Below are 14,411 nucleotides of genomic sequence, written 5' to 3'. Positions count from 1 at the left end.
TGCCCTTTGTGATAGTATTTACTATAGCAAAAATCTTTTAAAGCAGCTAAAAACTATATTTCAGGATAGCTACTTGAATCTGGAACATCAAAAATAGACGATATTCGATTGAAAGAGAAACGGAATGTCACGTAGGTCTGATTTATCAGACAAAGACTCTCAATGTAGGAGAAGTGAATGAAAAATAAGCTGAAATTAATTAAAATATTTAGCAAGAAAACGACATTGGTTAACCGATCAAGCTGTTACAAACGAAGAAAAAGAGCAGTCGCCAACAAAAAGAACCAGAAAAACGAAATCTCAAGGATTGGGTGGTGAGTGAATCCTTTTCCTTGATCCATAAAAGTATAAATTTGAAATAGCGATCTTCAACATTTCAGGGCTTTTCAATACCTTCTTCGGAATGTTCGTAAGCAGTAATTCGGGAGAAAAGGAGAAAACTGAAGTTTCGGGCGAAGTTCAAGTTCAAGAGGATGATGAAATTATAGTGGAAGGAACGACGAGGAGAGTTGCTGAGGTATATTTTGAGAATAAATTAACTTTCGGAGTTAAGTTCAGCAAATACCGTATATTCTCTATTAGTGCTGCATGCAGCACTAATTTCCAGGCCCTTTTTTAATGCAGCACTATTAGAGACTGCAGTACTACTGGAGACTGCAGCATTAATTTTCGAACGGCTATTTTCAATTATAGATCACTAGTTTTTAATCACAAAACCTCATATTTTAAGCAGAAATTCATAAAAATTGCGAACTTTTGTAAAAAAAAGACCCAATAATTCAATTACTTTCCTAAATTATCAAAAAATCATAAAATATACAAAAAAATACCCAAAAATATCGAAACTGTCAAGTGACTCTTTCAATAGAAAATGGGGTGCAGCACTAATAGAGACTGCAGCACTATTTTTCGGACCCTTTTTGAATGCAGCACTATTAGAGACTGCAGTACTACTGGAGATGCAGCACTAATAGAGAATATACGGTATATAAACCCCCCCCCCCCCCCCCCTAACTAAACATGACCACAGTTGTTACAGAACAAGAAATATATGATTTTTCTGAACGAAGATGCACCTGTGAGAGCCAATGCTGGATCAGAGGAAAATGAAGTTATCATTGAGAAACATGTTCAAAAAAACGTTGAAATTCGGAATGACGAAGAAAAACAAGAAGTTCAAGGAGATTTAGTGCTCACCTTATCATCTTCCCCAAAGTCGCCAAAAAATTTGGAAAAGTCATTTGAAGTACAACAGGATGATGAGGAACCAGACGTTCTTTTCGAGAAAGTAGTCAAGACACCAAATAAGCAATTGCAAGAAGCAAGACGATTTCAGAATGAGGTATTAGTATTCGAATAATTCTATTATAATAAATTATCAAACTTTAGTTGATCTTTCTCAACGACAATCCAGACACACCAGACGATGTATCAGTTATTTCTGACTCTAGGAGCAAAGAATTTATCTCACCGACACCCGATGACAGTGTTAGTCGTCCGATTACTCCGAGCTTATCATCATTATCAAATTACACATCAAATAATGTTCGTGATTATTGGAGACGGAATTCTGCTAAAAAGCCAGAGGTTTTGAGACGGGTCCCTGTTAGACATCAATTTAAGCACTCAACTTCTGTTCGGAAAATGAACACGATTATTGATTTAAAGAAGGTAATTATTTCTTTATGAAGCAGAGAAACTAATGTGAGAAATTACAATTTTCAGTGTATCAAACTGAAGCTTCAGAAATTAATTCTAAATGCCAAAAACTTCTTATTATTAAACTTTATAGGTTTTTTTAAAAACCATTTTGGAAGATTTTTCTTCCCAAATGGTCCGCAAAACCTACAAGATTCAATTTTTTAACATTAAAATTGATTTTGGAACGGATACATTAGACGATTTTGTTATTTAGAATTAATTTCGGTCCACTGTTTTTATAGATAATTATTTATTTTTAAGGTTTAATTATTTCAGATAAAAAATCACCTGTCATCTCGCGATCGACTTCTTCAAGGAGTTGTTGCAAGTGGACAATACGAAGCTAAAGCGATTTCTGGAATTGTTGAAAAAAAACCGAAGAAAATGCAGAGAACATCATCAACTGACATATTAGCCAGAGCGAAGAATGTATGTTCAGGATATTACTGTTATTTAAAACTTTCTGATCTTTTTTCTTCAGAAAATCGCAGAATTGGGAGGATCCCGAAGCAACACCCCTTCACTCTTATCAAGAGAACCATCCATCATCATTGATAGCGAAGAGTCCACTTCTTCAAGGTATTTATTTAAGTTTTTCATCAATTCAAGCAATAATATAAATTTAAGTTACCGCCAACACGCCCGATCAAATTCGTCGGAATCTGATTCATACAGGAAACTCAATGATATTCTCTCGCAAATTAATAGCCTTGGAATCGGTTCCGCATATCGAGGACCGCAGAGATATCAGAATTCTTATCAATTGTCGAAGCAGAAGGAGGATAAACTTCTAGAAGAGGCTCGGATACGAGAAGGACATCGCTCTCAAACAAGAGGTGATCGATTGGAAGATGTTCGGAAGAGACTTGAATTGCAAGGAATCGCTATTCGTCCGAAGGTGGAGAAGAAGAAAGTTGATGATTTTATGGCTTTACCTGATGCTGCTGATGCTCTTGTAGAAAGAGCATGGAGCGGAGGGAATCCAAATGAACAATTTGTGGATGCATTCAGCATTCAGATCTGTAAAAAAGATCTTGCAACATTGAGTGGATTGCATTGGCTGAATGATGAGATCATCAATTTCTATCTTCAATTGATTTGTGATCGGAGCAATGGCGATTCGAAATATCCAAAGATCTATGCATTCAACACATTCTTTTATTCCAATATTGTTTCAAAAGGATACGCGAGTGTGAAACGATGGACAAGAAAAGTCGATATCTTTGCATTCGACATCGTTTTGGTGCCAGTTCATCTTGGAATGCATTGGTGTATGGCTGTTATCGATATGGGCGAAAAGAAGATTGAGTTTTATGACTCTCTTTATGATGGAAATACAGCCGTTTTGCCAGCATTGCGGTTAGTTTTTTGAGTGTTTTTGGTTTTTATTTAAAAAACTCACAGAGAATATATCAATAAATATTTTATATTTCAGAGGTTACTTGGAAGCTGAATCATTGGATAAGAAAAAGACAGCAATGAACTTTTCTGGATGGACAATTCAACAGATGACGGTATATTGAATTTTAAAAAAATTAAATAAAAAAAAGGATTTTTACTTTAAATTTATTTCTGAAAAAAAGTTTTTTTTTAGAAGTCCAGATGTTTGGCTCAATCACTCTTTTTTTGATATCTATGCTCTCTAAAACAACCAGTAATACTTCTGAAATTACACACACAAAAAGATCTTCAACACGCGATAATCATCTTGTTTAGGACATTCCTCGTCAACAAAATGGCAGTGACTGTGGAGTATTCTCATGCCAATTCGGTGAATGGGCATCTCGACGAACGACGCCTCGCTTCACGCAGAAAAATATGCCATACTACAGAAAGCGAATGGTTTACGAGATTGTTTCGAAGAAGTTACTCGCAACTATTTGATTCTAGAAGATTAAAAGTGTCATAATTCATAGTTTTGTTTCCGGAAAAGTAGCTGTAAAATGTATTTTCTTCTCATTGGGCATAATTAAAACTTATATTTTGTCGGTGTCGTAAGCCCGAATCATCTAGAAAGTCTTTAATTTTCTGTATTTCGAATTAACCATATTTCCCATTTTCGTAGCATTTCTTCATTATCCAAAATATCGTTGTGATTCTCATCACTAATTATAACTTTTGATTTCATTTCATACCGTGTAAAGAATGTTCATACAAAAGATTAAAGATGATCGACGGTGTCAGATCACATCACATTATCACTTGTCACGTGGTCATTCTCAGATGACGTTGTTTTGTTTCAAAAGGTGATGCAAACTTTCCCATCCCGTTTTTAAGATTTTTTTGTCTCTGTGGATCTCTGGCCTTTTTTCTCTTTTCTCTTTTTCATTCTTCCTTTTATCCGAGTTTTATTTGATTTTTGACGTATTTATTAACAATTTTCTCTCCCTTCCACCTTTCAATTCCCAGTTCAATAATATCAATCAGCTTTCTCTGTTATATCAATATATTTCACTCCCGATCCCCGTCACCATTGCAAGTTGCAATAAATACAATTTCTTCACTTTTTTTTCGTTGAAATTTATTTTTTTTTCTTCTTGGTTTTATTTTCAACCTCATGGTTATATATTTTGAAGTTTATACAGATTCAATGTTTTATTTTCTAAACAGAGGAAATTTAAATCCTCCTTTATTGTGCTCATCGTGATCACAAAGTCACAAAAAATTTAACTTCCCAAAACCAAAAGAAATTGTCGTTTTGTTTTCCTCCTCACGACTCAAAAGTTAAATTTTTTGTTTTTTGGTCCGAAAAACCAACAAAACCAGCTATTTAGCAAACAAGAAAAAATGATCGTGATCTAAATTTTCTGGAAATTTTCAAAACCATTTCTTCCAATTTTTGTTATTTCAGAAAATAAAATAGATAGAAATATGCATGAAAGCGGTGAACCTACAACTGCAACGGGTGATGCTTCAGCCAATCATTTTAAAGATGGAATTATCGATTTATTGGCTGGAACAGCTGGTGGAATTGCCAACGTGTATGCTGGACAACCATTAGATACAGTTAAAGTAAAAGTACAAACATTCCCGAATCTCTATTCAAATTGGATTGTTTGTCTCAAGGATACTTATAAATTGGACGGAATTCGAGGACTTTACGCTGGTTTGTTATTTTTGTTTCGAAAATTTTGAGCTTAGTCTGGATTTCTGAATCTAAAAAAAGAAAAACAATCCTTTGTACTGAACACGTTCCATGCAACTATAAAAAAGAGTACTTCTTGAAGTAAAAATTCTCACCCTTTCTGGGAAGAACAATATAACGTGTTTTCAAAAAAAACCTTTTTTTGCAAAAGTTTCAGATTCTTTTTAAATAAAATACAATTTCTAAAAAGCTTCCAGAAAGCTCAGCAATTTTTTTGAACGTTTTATTTCAAATAACGTAGTTTTGATTTGGAAGTCGAGATGAAATCGAAAAAATCTTGAAAAATTAAATGTAACTTGATTTCTAAAATTCATATTTTTCAACATCCAGGAACTCTCCCAGCTCTAGCTGCAAATGTTGCTGAAAATGCAGTTCTCTTCACTGCCTATGGTTACTGCCAAAAAACAATTGCCACACTGAATGGACTCGAAGATGTCAGACAAATGACACCATTGGAAAATGCATTCTCCGGATCTCTTGCCGCAGTTTTTGCAGCTACCGTACTCTGTCCAACAGAACTTGTCAAATGTAAACTTCAAGCAGCTCGTGAAATGAAGAAGAAGTGTACACCATTCTCTGTTTGTCGGGATATCATGAAGGATACTGGTGTCCGTGGATTCTTTGTTGGAATGACTCCGACTCTTGCAAGAGAGGTTCCTGGTTATTTCTTCTTCTTTGGAGCCTACGAAACATGCCGTTTCTTATTGACTGATGAAGGACAGAAAAAGGAAGAAATTGGACTTGTGAAGACAGCAATGGCTGGATCAGTTGGTGGTATGGCATTATGGACATCCATTTATCCAGCAGATGTCGTTAAATCGAGAATGCAAGTCACCGGAGGAGGAACTTTTATGTCTACTTTGGGCGCTGTCGTTAAAGAGAATGGTAAGTCATTATTGAGGGATAATTAATTCAATTTCTTATAAAAATTCAATTTTACAGGAATTCGTGGACTCTACAAAGGACTTCTACCAACCAATCTAAGAACTTGCTTCGCTTCTGGATGTCTTTTCGTCGCTTATGAAGAGACACGAAAGTTCTTCCACTACGTCCTCTAGATTATATTAATCTCTGCCTAGTAAATTTTTCAATTTTTCCTCATTTTTTCTTTCCATCACACAAATATCATCATGCTATGAGAGCTTTCTTCGTTGTTTCTCTTAATGTTTTTTTTCGGTTTCTAACGGTTACTCTGAGATTGCCATAGGCTCACTTACGCCCGGTTGTTGTTTTCTAAATTTTTTAATAAAAATTGTTTTTTTTTGTTATATTTAACCTTCAAAAATCCTAAATGTAATGAACATTTGTTCATAGTCACTTATTTATCTGCTTCTAACACTGGCCAATGCTTCTAATGATCTACAACTTTCTAAAGTCAAAAATCTTCCAGTTCATGTTCTCTAGTTGCTGGTTAAAAAGCAGCGTCCGATACTCGCGGTTAATAAGACAATTTTCATCGGAAAATTCATTTTTCAAGGTGAGAACAGATATCAAATTAGGTAGTGAGATTGAGGTCTCATCACGAATAGCTGGGCAAATCCTGTTTCTTTTTACACTCGCGCATGATCTCGTTGTCCATGCGGAAGTGAATCTTGTCGTCAGTATATCGGACTGAAGACACAATCGGCTAAATTGTTTTTCCTTTTTCTGTGAGAATTTATTATTTTCTGAAAGTTAAAAAATTTTAATACCTTTTTTAGAAGCTTAAAACAAAAATTTCAAACTTTGATGTAAATATCATTAATAAAAATGGTGTGAAATTGTTATTGTTGATCCGCAATTTAGCGGAAACGGTGTGCATGTACAAACAAATTCAAACATGATGAAATCTGACAGCCTTGCATTTCATTTTCTTTGTGTTGAATTTCGCAATGTTTTTTTCCTGAAAACTTCGCTAGATTTCGCTGGTTCTCCAGTAATTATATGAAAAGGGTTTGAAAGTTTTAATGCTTTTTGAAAATTTTAATGCTAATACCATTATGCTTAATTTGCTTTTTTAAATGAAAACTTTCACGTCCCTCTTGGATTTGTCTCTCTGCCGTCTACAATCTCTTTCTCGTGTTGATAGGGCGCGCTTGCATTTTTACAATTTTTCTTAATTTATTTCTGAAAAAAAAACTAAATACTTTCTTTCTTTCCGAAATGCTTAATTCATATCTCCTGAATTTTGTTTTCTAATAGAGATTTAGAAGCCGCTAATAAACTTTTAATAAATGTTGTTTTGCTTGCATTTATTACGGTGCGAAAGATGATATAATAGGCCGAGTTAGTGAATATTACTTGAAATCTCCACATAAATACAACTTGTCGCGAATATGCAGAATACCGCCGATCACGACTTTAGAAATGATATTGATAACAAGGAAATGCGTTAAGTAAATATTAAAGAATTAGTATAAATATTACGAAGTCTGTCCGTTTTTTAAATGCTCACGACAATCTACCGAAGTCATCAACGACGACAAAGCCAAGAAACTCCTGTTTGAAAGCCGCGCCAAAAGACACACACTACACGAGTTTTACAGTACTACAATACCTGCACATCAAACCCCAACACTTCTTGGTTTTACCCTCGGACGATCGGACCGGCAGGTCGCATATTAAAATCTATGAGCTTTCCAATTTTATTCGTTAACCAGATTTATCAGTAATAAATTATATGATTCTACCACTTTTGAACCTATACCGATTCGCAACACAACTTATCGTTAACCGTTTCTATAAAATATCGCTTTTGCAGGTTGAACTAGTCCCAAGTGACCGGAAAACTCCACTTCAACCCAGAAAGGTAGTCGCACCGCGGTTTGAGAAGAAAACCAGGCAAAAAATATCGGATTATTTGAAGCAAATGGCTACTCCGGAAATTGAAGCGGTATTTCATTCTCTCTACGCTCGGCTTCAGTCATTTTCGAATTTCAGAAACTCGCCCCTCTTCGTGCTGCAGTAAAAGAGTATGGAGATCTGATCCGTGATCTCAAGGCGAAAGGTGCTCCAAAAATCGACATCGATAAAGCGGTTGTTGAATTGAAGGCTAGAAAGAGACTTCTTGAAGACACAGAAATTGCTTTGGCACCAAAAGAAGCATCATTCGATCGTCTGAAATTGGAGGATCTTCTCAAAAGACGATTCTTCTATGATCAATCATTTGCTATCTATGGTGGTGTCACTGGTCTCTACGATTTCGGTCCGATGGGATGTTCCTTGAAGGCTAATATGCTCCAAGAATGGAGAAAACATTTCATTCTTGAAGAGGGCATGTTGGAAGTTGACTGTACTTCTCTCACTCCTGAACCAGTTCTGAAAGCTTCTGGACACGTTGACAGATTTGCTGATTGGATGGTGAAGGATATGAAGAATGGAGAATGCTTCCGTGCTGATCATTTGATCAAGAATAGCATTGAGAAGTTGTTAAATGTAAGTTTTCAAAAGAAGTTTCCGTTCTATATTTCGATTTTCAGGATAAAAAGACTAGCGCTGCAGTCAAACAAGACGGACAGGATGTGCTTGCGCGTCTTGAAGGATTCGATAATAAGGATATGCATGAAGTGATCACTCGATTCAATTTCAAGTCTCCGATCACTGGAAATGATCTCACCGAACCAATCGCATTCAACTTGATGTTCCCAACTCAAATTGGACCAACTGGTGACTTCAAAGCATTCCTTCGACCAGAAACCGCTCAAGGAATCTTTGTGAATTTCAAACGACTTTTGGAGTTCAACCAAGGAAAATTGCCATTCGCTGCTGCACAAATCGGATTGGGATTCAGAAATGAAATTTCTCCAAGACAAGGTCTCATTCGTGTTCGTGAATTCACAATGTGCGAAATTGAGCATTTTGTCGACCCAGAAGACAAGAGCTTGGCAAAATTTGCAAAGGTTGCTGATCAAAAGCTTGTTCTTTTCTCGGCTTGCAATCAATTAGACGGTGCTCCAGCTCAGGAAGTTGCTATTGGCGAGGCTGTTGCCAAGGTTTGTTGCTCATTTTTCAAAAGTTTATCCAATTTTTAAATCTTATAGAAAACTGTAGCCAATGAGACACTCGGTTATTACATGGCTCGTTGTCATCAATTCCTCATGAAGGTTGGTATTGATGGACGTCGTCTCCGGTTCCGCCAACATTTATCAAACGAAATGGCTCACTACGCTCAAGACTGCTGGGACGCTGAAATCTTGACCTCTTATGGATGGATCGAATGTGTTGGTAACGCTGATAGAGCTTGCTACGATCTCCAACAACATTACAAAGCAACAAACGTCAAGTTGGTTGCCGAGAAGAAGCTCCCAGAGCCAGTCGATGTTAATTTTGTCGAGGCACAAGCCAACATGGCTTTGCTGGGCAAGAGCTTCAAAAAGGACGCTAAGAAAATTCAAACATCGCTCCAACAACTCACCAGTGAACAAGTCTCGGCTCTTGAAGAAGAGCTTCTCGCCAAGAAGTGAGTTTTGATTATGAAATAATTCTACAATTTAAAAATAAATTTTTCAGGCTGTACAATCTCAGCGTGGACGGCCAGAATTACGCGTTGACCCCAGAGCATCTGAATATTAAGAAATACACGAAAAAGATTCACGTACAAGAGATTACTCCATCAGTTATTGAACCATCGTATGGTATCGGAAGAATTATGTATGCTCTTCTCGAGCACTCGTTCAGACAAAGAGAAGGAGATGAACAGAGGACTTTCTTGGCTTTCAAGCCATTAGTTGCACCAATCAAATGCTCAGTTCTTCCAATTTCAGCCAATGACACATTGATTCCAGTTATGGATGCCGTTAAGGAGGAACTCTCACGCTTTGAGATGAGTTACAAAGTGGTGAGTTTGAACTATAGTTTTGATATAAAGTGCTTTTAGAACGGGAAATTTAAATTTTATTTTTTCAGGATGACAGCTCCGGCACCATTGGTCGCCGTTACGCACGTACTGATGAGATTGGTATTCCATTCGGAATCACTGTTGACTTTGATTCATTGAAGACCACTCCATTCACTGTCACCATCCGCCACGCTGAAACAATGTCACAGATTCGATTAGAAGTCTCAGAACTCGGAAGACTCATTTCTGATCTTGTCGCTGGCCGTCAACAATGGTCCGATGCTCAGGCCAAATATCCAAAATTCGAAGCGAGCGCAACTGAATAATTGAATGTTTATCTAAATTTTTGTATTGCCTTTTTACATTTCCAGCAAAGTATAATCATTGTTCTTTTCGTTTATTTATTCTGGTTTCAACTTTTCGAGTGCTTTTTTTGTTTTCTTTATGGTTACCAATGAATTGAGAGTTATTTTATAACGCTGTCCGTCATAGAATACGTGTGTGGTACATCAAACATCGCTGAAAAATACTTGAATATGATTAATATTCTCAATAGAGAAAAAATAGTATTACAAAAAATAAATTTTTAAATTCAGTATGCTTGGCGTCGTCGGATTCTTCATTTATGCTAAAGAGGTATGCGTTTTTTTTTAAATTCGAAACCGGTTGCAGCAAGAAGACGGGTCGATGTGAATATACGCCCCACGACCAATTGGAAATGCTCCGCCCCTGTTTTTTTGATTTTACGGTTCTACCACCATATACCTAACGAGACCCATCGTTTGGGGGCGGAGCGTCTTCAATTGACCGTGGAGCGCGTTTTGACGATCATTTCGGCCTGTCCTGCCTCCTCGTAAAAGAAAAATTCAGAATTCCCGTCTATTCGATTCGGTGAATCCACGTTACGCACAGCAATTGCTTGAAATCGAGATGTTCACATTCTGCTCATTGGATATTGTAGATGAGAAATCAACAAAAGCATCGGAAATGTTTTTGGGACAACTTTATAATGATCAAAAGTGGAGGGTAAAGAATATTTGACTGAAAACTACTTTATATCTTCATTTTTCAGTCATTCGGCTACATTACCAACACAGGAGTCCGTATGATTCTGGTTCTTGACGCAACTTCAGCAGCTTCATTAAAAGATCAGGAGATTCGATTGATATTCAAACGATTCCATGGACATTATTGTAATACTATCTCAAATCCATTTTATGAAATCGGAACCCCAATGCAATCAAAATGGCTTGACGAAGGAATCAATGATCTATATTCGATTAGTGAATAATAATGAAACGGATTTTGTAAATAAAATAATTTTTGTTTTTTTCTTGTGAATCTACGAATATGGATGATTTTCAATCGTCTTTGACGTCACTGTATCTTTAATTGTCTTATTCAGATAATATTAAAAATATTTCCAGAAGTTTTATGGAAGATTCTGGATTCAGTGGTGTCGTTCGACTTTCAAATGTTTCGGATTTTATTGCTCCGAATTTGGTGAGTTTTTTTAAAAAATGACGTCTGTTAATTCTCCAGTTTCAAAAGTTAAAAAGTTAAAGTATAACTACTTTGTGAGAAGTTTATATTCTTGTTTTTAATTCGAATTTTTAAAAAACGTTTCAGAAAATGTTCTGATTTTTTTCGAAATTAAATTTCGTTTTACAATTTTGTATTGTCAGGAATTGTTTTTTTTTTGAAATTCTGAAATTTCTGGTAAATTTTAATAAAAATAAATCCAAAACAAGTTATATTAAAGATAATCCAGCGATTTTGAATGTTTAAAATAAATCTATAGTCAAAAATTTCAATCAAAAACTGAACATTTCCAAGATAAAATAAATACATACATACAAACTTCACCTCGAGGAGACATTTTATCTATGCAAATGCCTAATTTAGCTAGTTTTTATTTAAGAAAAAAACGGTACCTGGTCTCGACATGGCCAAATAAATATTCATAAAAACGACGTGCGCCTTTAAGAAGTACGGTAGTTTTTTTGTTCTTGTTTCCTTTTAAAAAATTATTTTTGTGTAACCAGTTTTTCAAAAAATAAGTGAAAGTTGCAAAGAGTGGACACTACTGTACTTTCTGAATGCGCACACACTTTTTCATTAAACATTTTATTTCTGTCGTGTCGAGACCAGAAATTCTTTTATTTTTTGAATATTACTGTAAAATTGTATCAATTTTTCAGGACTGCATAATCCCATTGGAAACGAGAACTGTGGAAAAGAAAAAAGAAGAATCACAAGTGAATATCCGTACCAAAAAACCAAAAGACAAAGAATCTTCTAAAACAGAAGAAAAGAAATCCGTTAAAATCTCGTTAGCTGATTGTCTGGCATGTAGTGGATGTATCACTAGTGCTGAAACAGTTCTTGTTGAAGAACAATCATTTGGACGAGTTTATGAAGGAATTCAAAATTCAAAGCTCTCAGTCGTCACTGTTTCTCCACAAGCCATCACTTCTATTGCTGTGAAAATTGGAAAATCAACAAATGAAGTAGCGAAAATAATTGCCTCATTTTTCCGAAGACTAGGTGTCAAATACGTAATTGATTCATCATTTGCCCGGAAATTTGCACATTCTTTAATATATGAAGAACTTTCAACAACTCCATCAACATCTCGACCACTTCTTTCATCTGCTTGTCCGGGATTTGTGTGCTACGCTGAAAAAAGTCACGGAGAGCTTTTAATCCCTAAAATCAGTAAAATTCGATCACCTCAAGCTATAAGTGGTGCAATTATCAAAGGATTTCTAGCAAAAAGAGAAGGTTTAAGCCCCTGTGATGTATTCCATGCAGCTGTAATGCCATGTTTTGATAAGAAATTAGAGGCATCGAGAGAACAATTTAAAGTTGATGGAACTGATGTTCGAGAGACTGATTGTGTTATAAGTACTGCTGAACTGTTAGAAGAAATTATCAAATTGGAAAACGACGAAGCCGGAGATGTTGAAAATAGATCAGAAGAAGAGCAATGGTTATCGGCTCTTTCTAAAGGTAAATTTGAAAAGAAATAACAATTTCTGTGGTTTTTTTATTTCTTTAAAGTCAGGCTCAAATTCTCCAATTTCGACGCAAATCCTTTGGTTTCCTCAAATTTTTTAGTGAAAAAAACTTTATGTAGAGAATACCAAAAGTTACCAAAAATCTGGAATTTTTCTACAGAATTTAGCACGCCACTGTAGACATAAAAACCTCTTTTTCACTTGAAAATTCGAGAAAAACAAAGAAGCTGCGGCGGATTTGAGAGCTGAAAGACAAAAAAACAACGACTTGTATTTTAACCGATTTTATTCAAAATTAACAGCATTTAGGTCCCCAGTTGATCTCATAATCTTCTGGTCGTGATGGTGGACGAGCTGGTGGGACAACTTTCGAGATTGTCGATTTGAGCTTATCTGAAATGATTTCAATTTTAGAACATCTTCAGCTTATAAAATCTTATTTATACTTACCGGTTTCGGAGCAGCTGCTTTTGGTTTTGTAGCCTTCGCTTTGCACCCAACAGAAACAGTCTGCGCCAATAATATTCTGAAATTGAAAATAATTTCAGTCAAATTCTCAGAAATTAATAAAACTTACATCCCAAAAAAAATCAGGCTTGATCAGTTACACAATCAATTTCTTGAGTGACTGAATTCAAGCTCTTATTCTTGAGGAATAAATTTTAAACTTTTGAATACTCCTTTTCTACGTGTAGATTTTTTTATTTCTCTTCACGTGTTGTAGGACACGTGTTTTCAGCTCGACCATTCGGTGTAATTTGTGCAAACACCGTCACGCGCAAATGCAGACATTTTTGCACGCGCTGTGGTGAAATTCCTCTTGGGGAATTCAAATATTTTTCTCTCGCCGTTTTTGAAAATTTTCGAGGCGTTGGTTCTTTTAAAATCGCGCTACAATGCCTCCGCCTCCCAACCATGGGTCTCGGTAGGTATTGGCGACAAAACCATATTTTCCAACTTGTGGAAAACATTTATTTTACGAGAAATACAACATGAAACTGAACAGAGCAGGAGCTGAAAAACATATCGTAAATTTTCTACAGTAATCTTTAGAAACGAAACAAAATAAAAAAAGATGCCTCCCTTAAAACACAATACTGAAATGTTTCAGGATCTGTTATTGGTGACGATGGTGGTGCTTCTGGAGGATATGCTGATCGAATTGTTCGAGATTTCGTGCTGGAAAATGGAGGAGGAATTGTAAAAACATCAAAACTGTAGGAATAAATAACTTTAAATAATGTAATATTTCATTTTTTCAGAAACAAGAACATGTTCTCCACGACTGTAGAATCCGAAGCTGGAGAAATTCTTTTAAGAGTTGCCAAGGTTTACGGGTTTCGAAATGTGCAGAATCTGGTTCGAAAAATGAAGACGAAAAAGGAGAAGACAGATTACGTGGAAATTATGGCTTGTCCGGGTGGATGTGCAAATGGTGGAGGTCAGATTCGGTACGAGACAATGGATGAGAGAGAAGAGAAATTGATTAAAGTCGAGGCATTATATGAAGATTTACCCAGACAAGATGATGAAGAAACCTGGATAAAAGTTCGAGAGGAATGGGAGAAACTTGATAAAAACTACCGTAATCTTCTGTTTACGGACTATAGGCCCGTTGAGACGAATGTTGCTCAAGTCTTGAAATGGTGAATTTTCTTGTTATATTTTGTGATACATTCCCAGTCCCTAATTTTTTAGATTCTATAGAATAAAATGTTTTTTTTTGTTT

The 14,411-nt window shown here is 35.8% G+C and overlaps 5 protein-coding genes and 1 pseudogene across 7 annotated transcripts; 5 read left to right on the top strand and 1 right to left on the bottom strand.

Moving 5' to 3' along the window:
* The first annotated feature begins 64 nt into the window (after positions 1-64).
* On the top strand, positions 65-4,205 carry ulp-1 (Sentrin-specific protease). The gene is made up of 10 exons (NM_065694.9): positions 65-164; positions 213-314; positions 381-517; positions 1,040-1,342; positions 1,390-1,671; positions 1,978-2,130; positions 2,183-2,280; positions 2,329-3,060; positions 3,137-3,215; positions 3,418-4,205. The coding sequence occupies exons 1-10, from the start codon at positions 125-127 to the stop codon at positions 3,583-3,585; spliced, it is 2,094 nt and encodes a 697-aa protein (NP_498095.3). The 5' UTR covers positions 65-124; the 3' UTR covers positions 3,586-4,205.
* Positions 4,206-4,552: 347 nt separating this feature from the next.
* Positions 4,553-6,105, top strand: T10F2.2 (Mitochondrial ornithine transporter 1). Its single transcript, NM_001392087.1, has 3 exons — positions 4,553-4,807; positions 5,177-5,731; positions 5,789-6,105. Exons 1-3 carry the CDS (start codon positions 4,573-4,575, stop codon positions 5,902-5,904), a joined length of 906 nt encoding a protein of 301 aa, NP_001380014.1. The 5' UTR covers positions 4,553-4,572; the 3' UTR covers positions 5,905-6,105.
* Positions 6,106-6,236: 131 nt separating this feature from the next.
* gars-1 (Glycine--tRNA ligase) lies at positions 6,237-10,136 on the top strand. Of its 2 annotated transcripts, NM_065692.7 has the most exons (7): positions 6,237-6,323; positions 7,587-7,718; positions 7,766-8,260; positions 8,305-8,817; positions 8,866-9,284; positions 9,335-9,662; positions 9,731-10,135. In NM_065692.7, exons 1-7 carry the CDS (start codon positions 6,240-6,242, stop codon positions 9,986-9,988), a joined length of 2,229 nt encoding a protein of 742 aa, NP_498093.1. In that variant the 5' UTR covers positions 6,237-6,239; the 3' UTR covers positions 9,989-10,135. The 2 variants fall into 2 exon arrangements, with proteins under 2 accessions (NP_498093.1, NP_001380013.1); NM_001392086.2 differs by lacking the exon at positions 6,237-6,323 and having other exon boundaries at positions 9,731-10,136.
* Positions 10,137-10,258: 122 nt separating this feature from the next.
* T10F2.5 (Trafficking protein particle complex subunit 2-like protein) lies at positions 10,259-10,989 on the top strand. The gene is made up of 3 exons (NM_001038281.5): positions 10,259-10,298; positions 10,533-10,688; positions 10,735-10,989. The coding sequence occupies exons 1-3, from the start codon at positions 10,260-10,262 to the stop codon at positions 10,951-10,953; spliced, it is 414 nt and encodes a 137-aa protein (NP_001033370.1). The 5' UTR covers position 10,259; the 3' UTR covers positions 10,954-10,989.
* A 100-nt stretch (positions 10,990-11,089) lies between these two features.
* Positions 11,090-14,404, top strand: oxy-4 (putative cytosolic Fe-S cluster assembly factor oxy-4). Its single transcript, NM_065691.9, has 4 exons — positions 11,090-11,165; positions 11,864-12,674; positions 13,794-13,899; positions 13,945-14,404. Exons 1-4 carry the CDS (start codon positions 11,097-11,099, stop codon positions 14,330-14,332), a joined length of 1,374 nt encoding a protein of 457 aa, NP_498092.4. The 5' UTR covers positions 11,090-11,096; the 3' UTR covers positions 14,333-14,404.
* Y54H5A.5 lies at positions 12,978-13,430 on the bottom strand (annotated as a pseudogene). The gene is made up of 3 exons: positions 13,260-13,430; positions 13,133-13,208; positions 12,978-13,075 (listed from the first exon to the last, which is right to left on the bottom strand). Coding segments are annotated over exons 1-3 (345 nt in total).
* Positions 14,405-14,411: the final 7 nt, after the last annotated feature.

Source organism: Caenorhabditis elegans, chromosome III (genome assembly GCF_000002985.6).
Source record: "Caenorhabditis elegans chromosome III".
Lineage (NCBI taxonomy): Eukaryota > Metazoa > Nematoda > Chromadorea > Rhabditida > Rhabditidae > Caenorhabditis > Caenorhabditis elegans.
This window is presented reverse-complemented; position numbering and strand designations above follow the sequence as displayed.